The sequence below is a fragment of the Thunnus thynnus genome, chromosome 9 (assembly GCF_963924715.1).
Source record: "Thunnus thynnus chromosome 9, fThuThy2.1, whole genome shotgun sequence".
NCBI lineage: Eukaryota > Metazoa > Chordata > Actinopteri > Scombriformes > Scombridae > Thunnus > Thunnus thynnus.
The window spans coordinates 26,695,403-26,714,918 of record NC_089525.1 but is presented as its reverse complement, the minus strand read 5'-3'; the positions used below and the strand labels follow the sequence as shown (position 1 = coordinate 26,714,918).

At 38.9% G+C, this 19,516-nt stretch overlaps 1 protein-coding gene across 3 annotated transcripts in view; it reads left to right on the top strand.

The window, feature by feature from the left end:
- The first annotated feature begins 4,298 nt into the window (after positions 1-4,298).
- The window catches only part of pdgfc (platelet derived growth factor c), a 50,994-nt gene continuing 35,776 nt past the window's right edge, over positions 4,299-19,516 (top strand). Inside the window, exons 1-2 of one of the 3 annotated variants that reach the window (XM_067599889.1) lie at positions 4,302-4,903; positions 5,025-5,225. In XM_067599889.1, the coding sequence (XP_067455990.1) occupies positions 5,048-5,225 (178 nt within the window). In that variant the 5' untranslated portion in view covers positions 4,302-4,903; positions 5,025-5,047. Of the gene's footprint in view, positions 5,226-19,516 lie in introns of all 3 variants that reach the window. The other 2 variants (XM_067599890.1, XM_067599888.1) reach the window with 2 other exon arrangements.

Here is a 19,516-nt window from a genome sequence, read left to right as displayed (position 1 = left end):
GATGAAGTTTGGCACTGTAGTCGATTTGACCCCTAGATCATTAAATAAACAAATTGCCATAATGGAAACTGAGTCTTCCCCATCAGCAGATGTTTAGTAAGGGCAACACTAACCGAGAGTATGATGGAGGCATTATGCCAGAAAGCTGTTCAGCGGGAGAGCTCTCTCCCAATGTTTTTGGACCTCTCTCCACTCAGACGTAAAAAGGGAAATCCTCTAGGAGCAAAGTTGTTGGGTTTTTTTTGTTTTTTTTTTCTCCCCCAAAAAGAGATGTCTAACAGTTTTTTAGAGGTTACACAGAATAGAAATATGACAAGTTAATGTTTAAATTTATTGTAAACTGATGTTTTGATGCATCATACATTTTTTAGCTCTTCTGTTTATGGGATAAGATGAATTCCTGAAATGAGCACCACCTGAGATTATCTTTTTCTGTCTTCAGTATTTTGTACAATAGTACAATAGTGTTCAAATCAGGTACCTTGTTTTAATTCCAGCTTGTACGAAATGCAGTGTAGATGTCCTCCTGTCTCCTTTTCAGAGCATTCAGGAGCAATAACAAATCGGGTCAGACAGCATCACAAAAGTAACAGGTGAATTTAAATTGAGTTCAGTTCAGGTTCAGCTGAGAAAGGCTGGCTGCAGACAAATGTGTTGGACAAAGTCACAATGTTTTAATTAAAGTGCAGAACACAACACAAAATGCTGATTTCATGCACTGCACTGGCTCGCCGGGGCCACTTCTACAAGTTTTAACATACAGTAAATACTGTTTTGAATATATATTTATTATTCCACATTGCTTTGAATAACAGGCTGTATCAAATGAAATGATCGTGTATGTTGATGATTTAACTTTATTTATGAATTTTAATCTTGTTTCAACCATCTCAATTACCTAAATTCTTCCAAGTGTGGACAAAGTATCTTGAGCATATAAACAATAGTCCCACAGATGCAATTTTGTGCAATTTATCATGTTCATTTTGTGTGAAGACTTTGTCATATAAGTTGTGATCTAAGTACATTTATTCAAGTATTTCACTTCCACTATTAGAGCAATTACATTACTGTACTTTTGAATTTTGATTTTATGCCACTTCTTCACTTCTAGTTACTTTGCAGATTATGATTTTACATACAAAACATGTGATCAAATGATACAATATGATGCAATGTTAAATTAAACACCTCCAGCTCAACCTGCTACAATATTAAATAGCTGATTCTCTTAAAGGTGCCATTATGCATAACAGGTACAGTATTTTTACTTATGATACTTTAGGTACATTTTGCATAAAGCTTCTATATGTTTACTTGAGTAAAACTTTAAAATACAGGACTTTTAGATGTTTTTGTGTATTTTTATATTGTAGTATTGCTACTTTTACTTACTATTTAAATTTTTGGGACTGTTGTTATTGTAGATGATACATTTGATTGCATAGTATTGAACAGATGATCCTTTTACTGTGGACACCGGAGAATTAATGGTTTGAATATCTACTGCAGACTGTTAACCCACCCAGGAACACATTAGCCACTGACAGGTTGCCTTAAACAAGATAGAGCAACTCGTGAATGCAACAGGGCCACAGCAGAATAAATATGCAGATAACCAGCAACCAATAAAAACACTGACAGTTTAATTTCTCAGTGAATGTGGAAGGTCCTCGGTCTCAAACTCTGAGAACCAGTAAAATTGTCTAGGCACTGGAAAATAACCATATACCTTTCTATAATGTATCAATGATGCATGTGTTTAGTGGTGGAAATCAAAAAAGGACAAAGATTAAGTTTCCAACCCCTGTGACCCTGAACAGGATTAAGCAGATTAGATGGATTAATGGATGGATGGATGATTCTATCAGAAGATAGAAATACTTAGATGGTATCATTTTGTCCTGGAATTTATTTCAATCACATGATGACATATTCTTTTATTTAACAGAATGAAAACACATGTCGTTTTGTACAGAGAGACAAGACATTTTCTACAGTATTTGCAGTGGCATCAACAAGTGATCAAGGGGCAAAAGTCTGACTGTAGCCCTGAGGGGCACCACCAGGGGGCTCTGGTTTCAAAGCCAAGTGCAGCCAGGGGCAATTAATCATAGTGCTGCCACACTTTACACATCACAAAACTTAAGCAAAAGACCTGAACATCTATAAAAGATCAGGATTTCAAGTGTACCCACATATTGAAGGAAACAGCACTGCAGCAACATTAGCATGACTTTTTATCTGTGTTTTCAATGATAAGAAGTCATCATGCATAACAATGGATGTCAAAGATTTCAATTTGGTATTTATTCTAAGAAAAGAGAGAGTCATTTCTGTCTAAATTCCTCTGCTGGCACATTTCCCACCCTGAATGAAAACCACAAATGACTTCTTGCAGGACCACACAGCGAAAGCTGCTTCTGCTACAGGAGGTTTTACCATATAAATGAAGTCATCTCAAAGGCCTTTTTCTACAAGGTGCAATAATGAGCTGCAATCTGGATTTAGCAAACATGTCCTCTCCCTTGTGTTTCACTTAATTTAACCTGGAACAAAACTGGTGTTTCGCAGACACTGTGACAGATGTGTTGTGTTATATAGACTGATTGGGAAAGGGCATTTGTTTGTTTGACAGTATGCGTCCTGAAAGGCAAGCAAGTCTAATGGGATTTAGCTGGGAGCTGATGACTGTGAATTCTCCGTTGTATACATTTCCATCTCAGTCTGCTCGGTGGACACAGAGCCCTGCTGGCTGGCATGTCTCTGTATGTTAGCCGTGACCCAAAAGGTCTGTCTTGTTTCTAATTTCCTCTGTTTATTATATTTCTTTGTATCAAAGCCTCCGCTTTTCACAAGACCACCGTGGAAGCAGCAATCAAATGTGGACAACGAGACAAAATACCCCGCTTTTACAGACAAAACCTCAAGGGGTGACTGAGTGTGTATGTGTGTGTGTGCGAAAGAGAGAGGGATTCCACAATGTGAAGTGCTGACATCTGCTGCAGGCCCTTGCAGGGCTGGAATGTGATACTCTCCTTTACACAAAGGGCCTTGGCCCTTGCAGCAGGCACAAGAAGACCTCTACATGCCCCTCTCCACAGGGGCAACACACGTATGAAATGACTGTATCAAAGCCCCATGCCTTCTTTTCCCAGCCATTAACTTTGATTAAAACCACAAAAACCTTCCTTCATACCTTAATGCTGGAGAGATGGCTGCTCTGCACTTTCTTTGAGGTGGTAGTTTCTGAGCTATGTGAGACTGGGGGTAAATTGCTGCAGCATTGCATCATGTGTCTGGCTCAATGGGTTCAATATGTCTCCAGCTCTCCTTTGATTGTTGTGTCTGTGCAGCAGCAGATCTACCATACAGCAGGGGGATACACTAGTGGATTTTGCCAACAATAGGATGGGAGGAACCACATGAAACACAGTTGATGAGGTACAACATTGTGCCGGGGAGAAAGGAAATTGGGAACAGGAGGGAGTATTGTTCCAAGCGGTGTCTCTGCTTTGATATGACAAATTGTGAAGCTCTTAAACATTTCCTTCCACAGGAACATTTAGAGCAGAAAGCACCACGGTGTGTTAAAAAGTCTTGTGTGGGTCCACATTTATCTTTCATCTCTATATGGGGAAAATGCATCAAGGATTTAAACAATCGCTCCATGGTTTAAAAAAAGCTAACTTAGACATATTTTATTATGGAAATTTCCTTTTCAATGATGAGGTCCCTGATGTGCATATGCAATGTGGACTTCATGTGTTGAACCATGTATATGTTATAAATTTGGTGGACCATGGTGCACTGGGCAAAAAAGATCGTGGGCAACAAAGGCTGCAATGTTGTAGCCCAGAAGAATTAGGTGAATTAAAAGAAATATTTATGAGCAAAAACACAGTGGAAGAAGATGTGATATGCACAGTAGCGAGTAAATACTTAATTTCACTTCCAGTTCAGTTCCTTAAAATTCACAGTCATTGATTTAAAAAGGATATACATTTATAACCAGTAAATGTGAATAAAAGTCAAATGAATTTGAATTCTCTTTCTTCTTGGTTTTGTATTCTAAGGCAATATTGCTCTGAAAATCCTGAATGGTCAGATAACTAAAATATAAGTCTTAAAATGTTCAAGTTGTCTGTATTGAGCTGCTGCTTGAGTTTTAAACGCTCTTTTTCAATTGTGGGGCAAACAGTCTGCAAAGTTATTTTAAGCATTACCACGTGTCAAGACTACATCTCCATCATAACAGACAGCAGCTTTACTCTTCGTTATCTCAAGATGCTGACACTTTTTTTCCCAGGAAACTACTGGAAACACATACTGTATTTGCCAGTTTGTCAGTGAAAGTGGTTGAACCATCTCATTGGTCCAGGCAGCAACGGAATAGTTAACATCCCGGGGAGTTTCCTCGGCTGGGAAGTTGTACTTTATGTATAGCACCTGTTGCGCCGTCAGTTGGCAGTCTCCAAAAACCCAACCCCGGCCACGCAGCGATATTTTATGTCAGTCTCCACCAAGTTATGACTCAAGACCTCGCCAGACAACAGAACTTGTCTTGGTGTTGCGAATGGTTTCTCGGTACAGACTGTATCAGGTTGCTGGACTGTCTCGCTGTCTGTGTGTGTGAGAGCTTTTGCTGTAATGCGTAAAGATCTGCGAGGATTTATTCACACTGAGTCAAGAACGCACCGTGGACGCGCGCTTTAGCCAAAATGCATCTGTGCATTTCTAGTGATCTCGAACCATAGATGATATGCCTGCATTAGGACGCTTTCACAAGTAATTCCAGGATTATTTTTTACTGAAGCCAAACTTTCTGCAACTCAGTATTCAACTTTTCTCAGAACCAACAGGTGCGCACTTGCATTGCGCAGCAACGGCAGATGTGGAAAAGGTCTGGAAAGGATTTGCCTTGATTTAGGGAGATATAAATTTCACTTTCTCCAGAGGGACTGATGATTAAGATTATGTGGATTCTACTCTGCTTTTATCCTCTCCAAATGTGTCCAAAACAGCACTGGTGTCCTGTAAACGACGCATGTGTGTGGTGATACAAACCATCCCGTCTACAGCGCTTTGTGATCGCCATCCACCACTCATCCAAATGATCCTTCCATTATTATTCCTTCTTGCATCGCTTCTCCAACAATATGGCTCGGAAGCTGAATCAAGTCATGTCAGCAAATTTCACCTTCCAAGCGTAAAGGATCAAAACGGTGAGTTTTCAATGCGCTTTTTCTCATGCAGCGAAGTCATAAAGTTTTACATAAACTTGGGAATTTCTCACACACGCATAACAAAATGTTTATTCTTACTGGGCTTAAAGCCATTCTTTTAAAAGGCACATCTTGCTTGAGTTTAACTGCAATGAATGAGAGCGTTTCATTCATTTCAAACAGCTTTATCCAGGATAGGAAGTGCAAAATTACCTTTTACCTTTAAAGTGTACCCGTGTATGTTTAAGGGGGGAAACCCTCTGAAATTCCATGTCCCCCGGGAGAAGTTTTCCCTGTGATCATAAAAAAGGCTCCATTCATGCAGCAGTAGTCGCTCCGGGCGATGTAATTTGCTTACCCTCTGCACTGCACTGAACTGCACTATCACATTTAGAAATTTCTTTTTGTCAATGTTTAATGTTACGTCCAGGCTGAAGTTGACGGCGTCCCTAACTTTAGCTGGATAAGTAAATGATTACCCTCCAATGATTTCTTGCCATCTCGGGCAATTTGGCAATCAAGCTCTTTGTTGTTTTATGGAGGGAGTGTGTTGGCGCGCGTGTATGGTTGTGCACGTGTGTACCACAAGTGGGATTTAGTGGGCACGGTGGGGCTATGTTTCATTACTTTCCACAGTTGCATCTGGTGCACTTGCATGTGTTATCTTTACTTTATTATTATTATTATTTTATCCAACTGTTTCATCCAACTGTTGAACTTCAGTTTATCCACTGGTCCTTTACTTTCATCCCCAATAGACTGACTTAGATAAATAATCATCCTGCAAATTTATACCAATCCAGGACTTTTTAGAAATATAGTCCACAAAGACAGTTTTTCCCAAAGTTGTCCATCCTTAACTGGCATTTGACCAATCCTGTGAATACAGGCCTCTAAAGCAGCAGTAGAAGAATGTGTTCTTGAATATTTATATGCTTACTGAGAGCTTAGCTTCAGCCGTGGAAAGTGTCACCAAAATAAGTTTTTAGGATCAGAATTGGGATTCATTTAATAGCAAGAGCAAAAAAAGATTGAAAACAAAAGTTTTATACAACAACATAAAACTCAACAGTACCTGACAGGGTATGGTTCAAAGAAACAACATGCGTGCATCCTGCAGATGTTGCACTGGTCAAACTTCATTCATTCCTCAGTATTCTACAGCCAGTGGGTTTGACTGGCCTTGTGTGAGGACATGCAGCGCTGACTTCACTACAGTAACAGTCCAAGCTGGGAAATCAGAGCCTCCCCCCGGGATCTCCAGGTTTAATCAGAACGGCTGAGAAAGGAAAACAACAGGGGGGAGAGAAGGGAGGGAAAGGGATGAAGGAGGTGGAGGAGGAGGAGAAGGAGGAGGGGGAAGTGTGGGTGAATAGATGTTAAACTGTCAAAGAACTCTTTAAAACGGCGGTCACACGTTGGCTCAAGCTGCCCAGGCCGTCTGTAACCTTTGACTGGAGTGTCTGAAAGCTCACCGTTCTGACGCGCTTGATTGCTGATAGTTTGTGAGACAATTTGATATCGATCTGGATGAGGGGAAAGAGCCAGACCTGTCTGGCATGTTTAGTAGTAGTTGCCTGGAGAGTTACGGTCCCCAGTCGTATTAAACTTGGCAAGCAGCTGCTGATGACTCCATAAGATATCAGAGCAGGCTGTCTCCCATTGAGGGCCTGTGCTTTGTGGAGTAACCATCTGTCACACTAAATGATTTGGACAAAAGTCTCAAAAAAGCTAACAGAATGAGCATGAACTCTGAAATGTAAATTGTATGTGTTGTGGTCGTAAATAATATGAACATTTCCTTCCTCCGTCTCCACCACTAAGGATTATGTTACAATAACATGTATTTCACATGCCATTTTCATGTGTTTGCCACATGGCTATAAGGTTTCGTGGTTATTAAGAAAAATCATTGCTGAAAGGGACATCTATAGTTACACTACAAAAATGCTTTGTATGGTTTTGGATCTGAATGTGTACCCATCCACCACCACCACCACCATCACCACCATCACCACCACAACCTCTGGTCACGTCTACAAATTATTATTTTGCTGGGAGGAAAAGTCTCTCTCTCATTGCTATTTCACAGAAGATGTCATGTTTGAATATTAGGCAAAACATTTTTTCATGATGATTGGCAAAAGGCCAATGTGGTGTTGTTTTGCAGCCTTGTTTCCTTAATATTACATTAATAAACAACTCATTTGCATTACCAAATATATTTAGTAAGAAACAAAAGGCTGCCCAGATTAAGTTTTTATCAATGTAACAAGGGACATGTCTGCAAACCATTCACTGCCTATGCAAAATGTTCATTCTGTCTGTCAAAACTATAACTGTCAATGTAGAGTATTTCATTTGCTTTCCCTACAATTTCCACTCCTGGCAACTAATGCACAATTTTATTTTTGTGGTTATGTTTAGGCAACACAAAGCACTTGGTCATGTTTTGGGAAAGATGTTGCATCAGGGTTAAATTCTGCAAAAAATATATGATGATATGATATGATACAGAATGCATTTTCAAAAGTTACCCAAAAAATGGTATTTCTCTAACTTTGACCAAGTGTTTTAGTAGCCTACACCTACCAACACAATGGACATAAGATATGAACAACAGTGCTTTGTAAACCTATCCATCTTGGATTGGAACACTTGTTGCTAGTCAACATTACTGCACATTTCTTCTTATCTGACAGAGTGGCATTTATAGAGAAAGTTCAATCAATGTTGCCCTCCTGTCTAAGCAAACAGACTCAGGCATATAACAATAAAGCTACACTGCACCTTGTCTCCAGTCGTATTAACTAACGGCCCCTATAAGCTTGTTTCATTACATTGATATGTCCTTTGTTCATGCTACAGTGTTTATAATGCCTGTTTCCATTACGCTGTGATTTGCTGGCAGAGCAGCCAGTTGTATAACATTTTACATCCAGATGAAGGTGCATCTCAGTTTCCCAATCACACAGGTCATCTCAGGGGGCGCCTCTTCATATCACTCCTCTGAGTTAAGTGGTCTGGCTTCACTTTCCCGTAGAAGGCCATGTTTTTACCACCACCTAGCCCACCCATAAGCACAGACCCAGCTCTTATTAGAAAAATCCGGCTTCAGATATTTGTAGGAGATGTGGATTACCTGCAGATATTCCCACATATCCCCCCTGAGCGCCACTGAAGGAAGGTATGCACCGCGCCAGACCTGCCAATGATCACAGAGGCTGCTGTTCCGCTAAAGATTACGAGATTAGTGAGTAGACTAGGGTTATTAGGGTCACGGGCCTATGGGGAAAATCTGCAGTTTTCCTCATATGTATACATGGAGGGTTAAAGATACAGAGGTGTATTGTGCATTCATTAGATTATGATGCAGCTAAATAAGTGGTTATAGTGGGGGTTTAAAAACAGGAAAGAAAGTGGGTGGCCCCCGTCAGAGATCAAAACCCTTTTAGGTGCACTGTTATGTGTACATCATCCATTCATTCTGATCTGACTGGGAGCACAGGTTTAAAAGCACACATACAGAGCAGTGAAGTGGGAGGAGATATTTTGGGTGTTTGGGGTTCTGGAAGTAAAAGTGCCATTCATTTGTTTGCAGTGATTGGCAGTTAGTGCGCTTCCAAGGCTTAGGTGGGAGAGAAACTCTCCTGATTGAAGTTACAAGCCTGTATATATAAAAACTTATTGGGACAAGTCAGCTACTCCCAGGAAGTATTTTGGAAACATCTAATCATGGAGCTTAACGCGGAATTCCACACAATTTTTTGGTTTGTTTTGTTTTTGTTTTTAGAGCCATCCACCATTCAGTACAAAACAGAAACAAAGTTGAAAGAATTATAATAGATTAAACCTATAGTATTATTTTAAAAAAAGCCTTTTACTCTGTCTTTCTGTTACTGTACCTATAAAGTCATGCAACATTATGCTGCATCAAATCACATATCTACATATGTAAAGTTAGAAACCATCAACATTTTCTCAGCCAATTATTACCAAATCTGTCCACAAGACCAAACATAGAGGTTTAAATACTGTAGGTACGAGCCTCCTCTACCGGCAACTACAAGTGTGGCCAGCTGGCATTCAAGTTTCCACTATGTTATTTTAAGTGGTCTCCAGAGTGCTTAACTCTGTGTTTTAATTTGAAATTACGATACGGCTCTTAAACCAGTGAAACAAAACTAGCCGGTCTTGGAATCTCCATTCATTCTTTAATACAGGTCAGATGTTTCCTGAGCCTGCTGCCCTGGGAAAGCTTGTTTCCAGTTAGAAGAAGCTGTACTTTGATGGATATGCTTGAATGAATGAATGCAGCACTATGCAGTTAATCATCGTAGTGGGCAGTGCAATAGCAAGCCGGTATGCTTGGCTGAATTAAAACCATCAAAGAAAATGGATGGCTCGAATGTTCAATGAACTCAGCGCAAAATAAAGAGGGCAGCAATTACACTGAGTATATCACCATTGTCAGATGAAAACCGCATATATAAAGAAAGGTTTGCCAGGATGGTTGAAAGTGATTTCTTATTTTTTCAACAAGGCTAATGTATTTTTTAATTTGAAAAATGTATTTTCAACAACCTTCATGGGCCCATCCATTCTGACAGTCACTAAACACATCAGTTCCTGTGTAAACATTCAGTGTAAGCAAGAAAAAGAAAATTCCTAAATCTGCAGTTGTGTGATTTTTCCACGATAGTAACAGGACAACCCCTCGACCACTGAATACAGGAAGGTCTATGTCTCCTGGCAGGAGGAGTTTTTCCCCTCAACATCTCACTCTGGAGAGGGGGACCCTGGATAAAAGTGTCTATGTTTTCCCTGTCAGCACTATTTGAACATGGAGTGCTGTATTTGGCAAGCAAAGCATGCAGCCGCCTGCCTGCTGTTTGTCATTTCAGGCAGCGAGCGCACCGTCTCTCCCACCTCCTCAAGCACTTTTCAAGGGATCTGGGTCACAGGTTTAAACTCTGCTGAAGAAATGTCCTGCACAAACACCAAGTCTATCTGTGCCTTGCCTAATACATGTTAATGAAGTGTTTTTTTTTTCTTTTCTTGCAGACAATGCTCTGGTCAGGTCTAATTAAGTAAAGAAATGGGAAGTACCTTGGTCTCCAAAAAGCTGCTCCCATCGATATTTTTAACATGGATGAAATGGCTGTATATATAATGGTGGAAGGGGTCACCTGCAGTGACAAACCCACAAAGAAATGATCACTTTACTCTGCAGTTCCCATCAGCTTTATGTAGCTTTTAGCATCTTTAAGCTCATAGTTTTGGTTTTGTGGCCCACAACTTTACTTTTTTGCTTCAGTCTCCTTGTAGGCATAATTTAAGATGCATCCGGCAGTTTTGGTTTTTTTTGTTTTTTAGCAAAAAAGCTTTGATAAACCCACTGTATGCTAGCTGCCCAGCACCAAACGGAAAACAGACAAAGTTGGCAACTGACCGGTGAACATGAAGCTTAAACTTACGAACTTAAAGGAGAGTGAACAGGCTATTGGACTAACTGAGGCCAGTAACACAAGGTAACACTATAATACAGCTCTCGATTTATGGTGTCATTTCATTGTATGAATAAGGTACTAATAAAATACTTACTTGCTCCTACTGGTACTTAAATGTAGGTACAGTGGAATAAAACTAGACTATAGGGAAAAAGGGAGCAACAGTTGAGCATTTCAGAGGAAAGGAGAAATGCATTATACTTTAAGTATAGTGCGTAATAAATTATACTCTAAGATCAAAATTGGTTTTAGCTGCATAACCTTGACCGTAATAAGTTATTATATGCCTGAACTTAACCATTATCAAACATTTTCTTATAAAAAACACATAGACATTGACATATGCACAATGTGCAATTAGACATAATTGGTAATAAAGATATATAACTTTCTTTTTATTCATGGCAGGTTAATAGTCGTTGGTTGCAAATTGTGAGCTTCAAATCAAGCTTGGACTAAAATGAAGGTTCAAATTTGAAAGAAAAAAATCCTAGTTAACATAAACAACATAAAACAACAAAAAACATACAACAAATCTTCATCTTAGCTACAATTGAAGTGCCCTTGAGTGAGGCACTTAACCCCAAAATGAGTGTTGAGTATCAGAGTGCAGCGGGTGGACTTGAAGCTCCCAGGTGTGCCTCAGATGGTATGAATAGAAATCAGGGTGTTGGTGAGGAAATATATTCATGCTGAGCAAACATTGCCTGGATAAATAATGTCTTTAAGTAATATCTTTGATGTGGCACGGTGTTTCCCCTCTTTCTGTTTCTTATCAGTTCTTCTGTAGTGGTCTCATTGTCCTGTCTCTGTCTGCAGCCCTCCAATAAGAAACCCACTTTCTGGAATATTACCAGTTTGCAGATAAGGACTGTCAGCTGGTTACACCATCAGCTTGGCATTATCATTTCAAATGTTTTGCTTTGTCAATGTTTCATTGCAAAATGTATCTTCTGAAGCCACCATTTCATTGGCAGTTGTAAAGATTTTATATTAACATTTTCCATCACGAATAATATATAAATATATATACAGATAACATTTCTATCATGTGTTTTTTTTCTTCCTTATCTGCGGAATGAAATTACTTAAATCGAAAAGCAATTTAGCTTCCTAAGCGGAAGAACTTGGTGAATGTTATCAGCTGCTTCTGCACAATGATTCAAGTAGCTACAGTCTGACTAGCTGGCACAGAGCAAAGGAGCTCCACATGAAGCAGACTGAATGAAACAAAGCAAAATAAATTAGCAATTGTGAGTCAATTACATGCTTGTGAGACTCCCATAGCAGAAAAATGTATAGCGCATACATTTAGTACTTCTAAACAAGGTACGGTAAATAGTCCCAATGCTCACATTGATTCTGACGGGGAGAGCAAAGTGTCTGCCTGGCGCAGTCTAAACATGAAGGGCGGAGTATATCTGCCTAAAGTCAAGATTACTTGTCAGAGCAAATACCTGTTATTCACTGCGAGGTAGCACCATTTCCTCAGCTCCCTTTGTTGTTTTTTTTTACAGGACTGATTGTTGTCTTGACCTACTGTAACTAAGGAGGGTGTGCTTATCCCTCATTGGCACTTGATATGTTTATTTTAAATAAGCTTTTTTTTTCTTTTTTAGCAAGTCTGAATGACTTGGGTTCATAAAACTTAACTAAAAACATAAATATTTCACTCACGACAAGAACATTTGTATATTACAGTCACTCTAATGCAACCAGCATATCCCTCAAAAACATATATCCTGCATAACATATTGCATTTTCACTTTTATGCGTACTTATATAACCCAATCTTCATTAAAGGGTGCATCAGAATGTAAGTAATACAATGGTAATTTTTGAGCATTTGGCATTGAAAACTGAGCATGTCAAGGCAAGTAAATGCATTTATCTCCAAAGCTATGTAATATAAAAAACTATGATAGTGTGAAAAAAGAGGAGCTCTAAAAGATTGTTTGATCTAAATGCTGGCAAGAATGATTATCATTCTTGTTGTTACAACCCTGATTCCCTCTAAAACAGAAGCTTCCATTGATAAAAGACCTGGATCAGCTTGAGGCTGTGAGCTTTTGAAACCTTGCCAGTATGGCACTGTTTTTATACAGAGCTCAGTTGTCCTGCAAGTATTAGTTGTCTTATGGCAACTGGAATTCCACTGGACTAAAAATCTTGGCAGCAAGATGAGTTGACCTTGGTTACCGTCTCTGGAGGGCATGTCTGCATAGCTTGGCAGATGTCATCACCTCCTATCAGAGAGGTATTTCAAAGTGTCCTGTAATGACTCTTCTCTTCAATTCACTGGGCTTCGTGGGCATCCCCTTGCAGTTGACTGACAGGGAGCTTGACCCAGAATAAGTGCTGAAGAATCTCACAGCTGCGTCTTTTATGATAGAATAAGACTTTCTTGGTAACACAAAACAGACATCAATCTGTATGAAATACTGAGTAGTGAAGAACGAGTAAGAAACAAAAGAATTAACTGCTAAAAATCTGAATGGATTATATGCATAAATACTGATGAAGTGATTGAGAACAGACTGCTGCATACTGCATACTGACTACTTTCTGAATGAATCAACTGTTATTAATCGTAAATTGGGTGCTAAATGAAACAAAATATATAACCATAACCAATAACTATCATTATTTTCTTATTTTGTGCATATTTCTCACTATCTATGCCCCCCTTTGTGACAAATAATTACTAAGTAACTGGGAATACACTATTAGCTCATGGATGAGACCTCTAATAAATACACAAATAACTAAATACATATAATTCCTTCTGATCCCCCAGACATACATTCACTCTAAAACTTTATTATTGTATTATGGTACATTTATTTAAACAAAATGATAATTACAACCATCACATACCCTAAACTGATTACAGTCAGTTTGTTGTGTGACAATATTTACAGAATCCACACACAACAGTAGACTATGTAGTCTGCCACATTGCTTGATAGCAAAAACAACATTGCCTCAGAGGTCATAGTATTGAGACCCATCACTGTGGTACCAACAAACTCAGCTGGTTTCACTTCGCAGTGTCTCCCTCCTTGGCATTATGAATGTGTCGTCATGTGTGAAACAGAGCTACTGGATTAATCTGATGCAGCAGAGACATTTCATGGTTATCAAGCACCATCATTAGGCATGCTAATTTTAGAAAGCAGCAATGAGAGTTACTGATGCGTGAACATCCTCATACAGTTTAGAAATACACATTGGACACCTCATGCAGATGTGATATGAATCTCTAGCTTCAGCCGTTAAAACGAGAATAAAACCAAAACATGTTTACAGTCATTTTACTGACTTTAAAACCCTGCTGTGTAAGTAAAAAAGTGAGTATTATAGTGTCTGCTATTATCTCATATTGATGCTCCTTTGAACAGGCTCAGTTGACCCAAAATAACTGGCTTCATAAATAAGACGGGGATTGTTAACATACTTAAAACAACTTAATGCATTCTAATCAGTTACTGGGTGGATTTACAGTAGGCTGCTGTTCAGGTTTGTTTGTAGTCAAATCTTAAGACTATAAGGAGACGCAAGGTGTTGGTGACTTGGTTTCACATATTGCCAAACCTTGTATTGTGGCAAAAATCAGAAAAAAGATCCGCACACTGTACTAGTAGCTCCCAGCAAATTCAATTGAGCAACATTTCGATCTACCAGAGATATTGTATTGTCACACATTTGACACATTCAGCGTGTTTGTGCCTACATATTGTATGTCTTGCTTTGTGATGGTGATTTGACAATGCCTGACGAAGAGCTCTGATAGATCGAAACGTTGCTCAAACAAATTTGCTGGGATCTTTTTTTCTGATTTTTGCCTCTGTGATTTTTGATCAAGCACCTGTGAAAGTTTTTTGGATGTGCGTACTCTCACAACTTTCAAACCTTGTATTGTGCAATTACATTCTTTATTGAAATTGCACACCTTGTGTATGATGTGGTACTTACTACATGACAGGCTGCTATATAGTTAAAATGCTAATAAATATCAATATTTGTAACCTGGAAGATCACCAGTACACTTAACTTTCATTGTTGCATTATGTTCATATTAACCGCCAATTACAGTGGGTCTTGATTATCAGTGTTTATCCATGTATTTAAAACTTTCTTCAGTGGTTCTTTACATTTGCCACTGGTGATTATAATGTACATATTTTACAGTATTTGTTTTTTAAGTCAGTACTTGTTTGTGCCTCATCAAATTGTGCACTTTTATACTTGCTGTAGAAGCAGTCAGTAGATTCAATATTGAAGTAAATCACTTGTTTGAGGGACACTTTATACAGTGTAGCCGTGTGCATTTGACTGAGTCTGAGATACTACTCGGACATTGTGCTGGCTTGGCATGCTAGGGTTCATATATGCATAGGTGAACTGATGTACACTTTATCAGAATATTTTTCTCCATGTGGCATTCATGTGGCACAAGACGCAAACATGACTCAAATGTTCATCCCTACAACGTTTGTAAGAGACATTCTTCTTGCTTTCAGTTCCTATTACTTAAAATACTCACAATACTTACTTTTAAGTCATGCATGTCCATTGAAATCAAACTAACATTGTGTCTTCTTTATGTGCCATCGGAGGAGAGTGAGAAAAGAACCAGAAGCTATTAAATGGAGATGTGAAATATCCTAGCTCCAGTGCATTTAAGGGGGGAATAAAAAACACACCTGTCCCAGTAATCATCGGCGCAGCACCGCTCCATGCTGGCTGGATTATGTCACCTAGCACATGGTGAGATGTGATATACGACGCTATGCCACTGGCATACAGAGACGGTAACCCAATCACACATACTATTTTGAGAATGTATGGCTTTTCCCAAAGCACAAATAGGTTTTCGGTGCAGACTGGATACGCTCTGCCACGGCATGCTTACACTTAGATCCCTTTGGGAGGGTATCCATTTCTACGGCCCAAATGGAATGAAAATGCACATTAGCTATTAGGTCTTATGACTGACTGGAATGATTTCACCAACTGTGTGTGTGCATGTTTGTGTGTATCTGACTGCACACTGAACAGGATCTGCAGCAATATCTGTTTAATAAAATAAGAGTGAAATTACCTTTTAACTCAAGCCAGCTCCTCTGTAATACAGGATTGTTGTGTGATACTGGAAAATGTTTAGTCTTGGAGATACAGCTTCATTTTCTAACACTCTTGACTTATGGTTACTTTTACTCTTGATAATCTGGAATTTTATTCTACTGTGATACTTAATAAAATATGATCTGAAAGTCTTAAAACCCACTGGATGACATTTTTAGGCATCGATGTATCTAATATCCTAATATTTGGCTTGGCCTTTTCTATTCCACAGCCAATTGTTCCTTGAGGAAACTGTTGTGATTAATATGCTACAATGTGCAATCTGTACCTTTGTTGCAATGTGAGAAGCTGCTGTCCTTGTACGATGTGAAAAATAACTTGGCAGCACTACCTGACTTACTGGAAGAGTGCACTTTATTCATTCAACAGCCCCATGTCAAAAACACGAAGACTCTTCCAGTAAGTCAGTCAGTGATGTCGAGTTATTTTTCACATTTCGTTCTCTTGTTACTTGGACATCTAGTCGACTGCTGAAGTTGCAACACTCTTTCTACAAGTCCTTGCACTGTGTGCCAGTGCGTACTATAAGTGGCTGATCTGTCTCTGCACACGTTGCCATGCTAAATGCCTGTAAATCTATCATGCTTGATGATTAAAAGGGATTCTGATTCTGGTTGTGGTTAGGCACTTAGTGCAGAGGTGTGGAGAGGAAAGGGCTCGATGCCCAGATGTTGCGTGGCTCAGCACCAGTTGAGGCATACAACTTATGACAAATTCAGTCAAGTGGCGAGAACCCAGGCAAGTTTAAAAAGGATCTGGAATTACACACAGTGACTAGATGGTGTGATCAGAGGATGTCAAACAAGCTTTGAACTGGAAGTAACATGATATATGCCAATTGGCAGTTTTTTCCACGGCTGCACCAAGACAGTGGGATAGCCCTCTACAAGCATATTAGCATCATATAAGCCAGTCTGTAGGAAGTTGTGGGTGTGTTGTAATTTACTGCTGGATTTTTTTTATTGTTCTGAAAGAAATTATAATAAAGGAGTCTTAATCTGAGAGGATTTGGCAAGTTAACAGGCGTTTATCACAGCAGATATTTGGTCTTGTCATAGCAAGAAAAGCACTGGTGCAACTAATAACATTAATTATGGCTACCCCATTTAGGTGTGCCAGTAAGCCATGCCAGTAAGCAAGCATGCACAAACCAAGAATCCTGGAACTGGCACACCTAAAACATCCATGACTGACAAGTTAACAATGTCAATTGCAAGAAAGGTCTTCTTAGTGTTGTTGGTGACACAACATATTGTTACGACTTGGAGCAAAGCAAGCAGAAATAAGAGAGTGTCTAGTAATCTTGAAAAAGTCCTAAAATGTCTAAATTGCAATGTGTAAATTAAAGGCTTTCAGTCTTGAATGTAGTTGAAGATTGTGTTTTTGGTTTAGAATGAGTGTGGAGTGAGTTTATGTTTTGGTCCAGGTGATCATTAACGCAACATAAACTGTGAAGCTCGCCACTCAAGTCTGTAATGGGTATTAAGAAAAGGAAAACATTATTTAATGGTGTTTTCTTTGTGTTTCCAGCCTTGGCACATTTGCTGCTTGTTAATTTGTACATTGCACACATGGCTGCTGTCCTATCTGTTCTGTCAGCAGTTTATAAGGCATGACTGTGCACACGTGTAATTTTTGCTTTTCTTATGCATTGATTGATTGTGTTGTATATTCAGTGATATAAGTAAGTAAGGAAAGCACTGTATGTATTCCTTTTTGTTTTGGCCTTCTATCCACACTTAACTGCCATTTTCACATCTGGACGTAGTGTTTTTTACATACATTCTCCAGAGTGGATGAGTCTAAAATTTATGGTCTTGCACTGTAGTAGAGAGACAAGTTGTTTTCAGATGTCTTTTAGTTGGCACTAAATCACATGCTAAACATTTGTGACTGTACTAATGCATCTGTAAAACAACTGCTGCTGAACCTTCTGCATATGGAAGCAAGGGTTTTTAAGCACTACTTATACACAGATTGTATATGGTGGCAGCAGAGCAGATGAAAAGACTCTTGCATACTCATGCATGGGCTACAAATATGGTGTTTGCTTTGATTAGCAATATGAGTCAAAATTAGGGAGAGGAAATGATCTTAAGTAGCAAATCAAAGTTTTTTGGGTTTTTTTTTTTTTTTGCAATTTTGTTGAAATGGGCCACACGTCACCACCACTGGCTTAATAAACAAAACAAATATAAACAAAAAAATTAAGGAAAAAGACCAGATAGTACCATACCATGCTGTTTGCTTAACAGTTGCAGTACAAACATGCAATGACAGTAAGTGCCTACTTTAGATTTTTAATATATATATATATATATATATATATATATATGGGTAGGTTCTCTACTACTAGTTTGAAGCTATATGAAATGGACTGGCTAGGGTGTTAAACATTTACATTCACACTCCATATCTCTCCAAGACTTTTTCCACTCCATTTTCTTCTTCACAGGGAAGATTGTCTGATAACAGCTTCAAAGGACACCTGAATGAGTAATGCTGAGGGAAATACAGACCCTGTAAGAGGAGTATGACAGGTTACCAACCAGTTTGTAGAAAAGGTGTTAAGCCCCCTCTTCTTCCCCCTCCTCCTCCTCCTCCTCTTTTTTCCTCCACATCTTACATCTGTTCAGCTGCCTCTAATTAGGGCTTTTACAGACGACAGCATTAACATGGCCCCGGAACCACGCCAACTAATGAGACACCATTGGCAAGGCAGATCTTTCATGCACAACTCCGTTTGTCAAATTCTATCTTTCATTTTCTGCCTTGACAGCCAAAGTTTGTTCAACACTTTGTCTCCCTTCACACCTGTTGACAGGCCTTAGCTCTGATTTAAAGCGGGTCACTGAGTTGGCTTGTTTTTGACATAGTTTGCAGCATCAGATGCTCATGGTGATAGATTTTCTCAGGCAGATCACTGACATCTCTGCATGCATGCATGAAATATTTTTCACCACTGTTGCTGACAACATTTCTATTCATCACTCTGTTTCCCTCTTGTTGACAATTGTTCAGTGGAAATCCACATTAGTTGCATAAATCTACATTTCAAAGAGATCACTGAAGCCTAAATTCCACAACACAAGTATTTTGTTTGAATACATTTTCCAGAAATACAAATCATAGTAATGAGACATTTCTACAACATGCCCTAACAATAATGTGGCCTTACTGTACATCACTAAAACAAATTAATTCAAAATGTAGATAACCACTACTTAAAATGCCCTAAAAAATGATTGATAGTGAATAGAATTGAATGAATTATGATGCATTTTCAAAACTCAGCCAAATTGGATCTGTGATATTTGTTGGACATGTGTTTCCTTTTTGGCATTTATAAAGGATATAGTGGAATTTGGTGATCACTATCATTTCACAGCCAGTAATGGGATATCGCTAAATGTTAGTTGATACAGTAGGCATATAGCAACTACAACCTTAAGGACTCTCCATATAAGACCGTGGCTATGACTGTCTAACTTTAGTGAAAAGCCAGTGCCCACAAATTAACACATATAGCTATTGTCTTAATACTGGATGATAGCCAATCAGTTCTCATCATGTTAATTTGACGGGAATTGTTATATGTAAATCAGGAGCAATAACTACAGCAATAATCAGAGA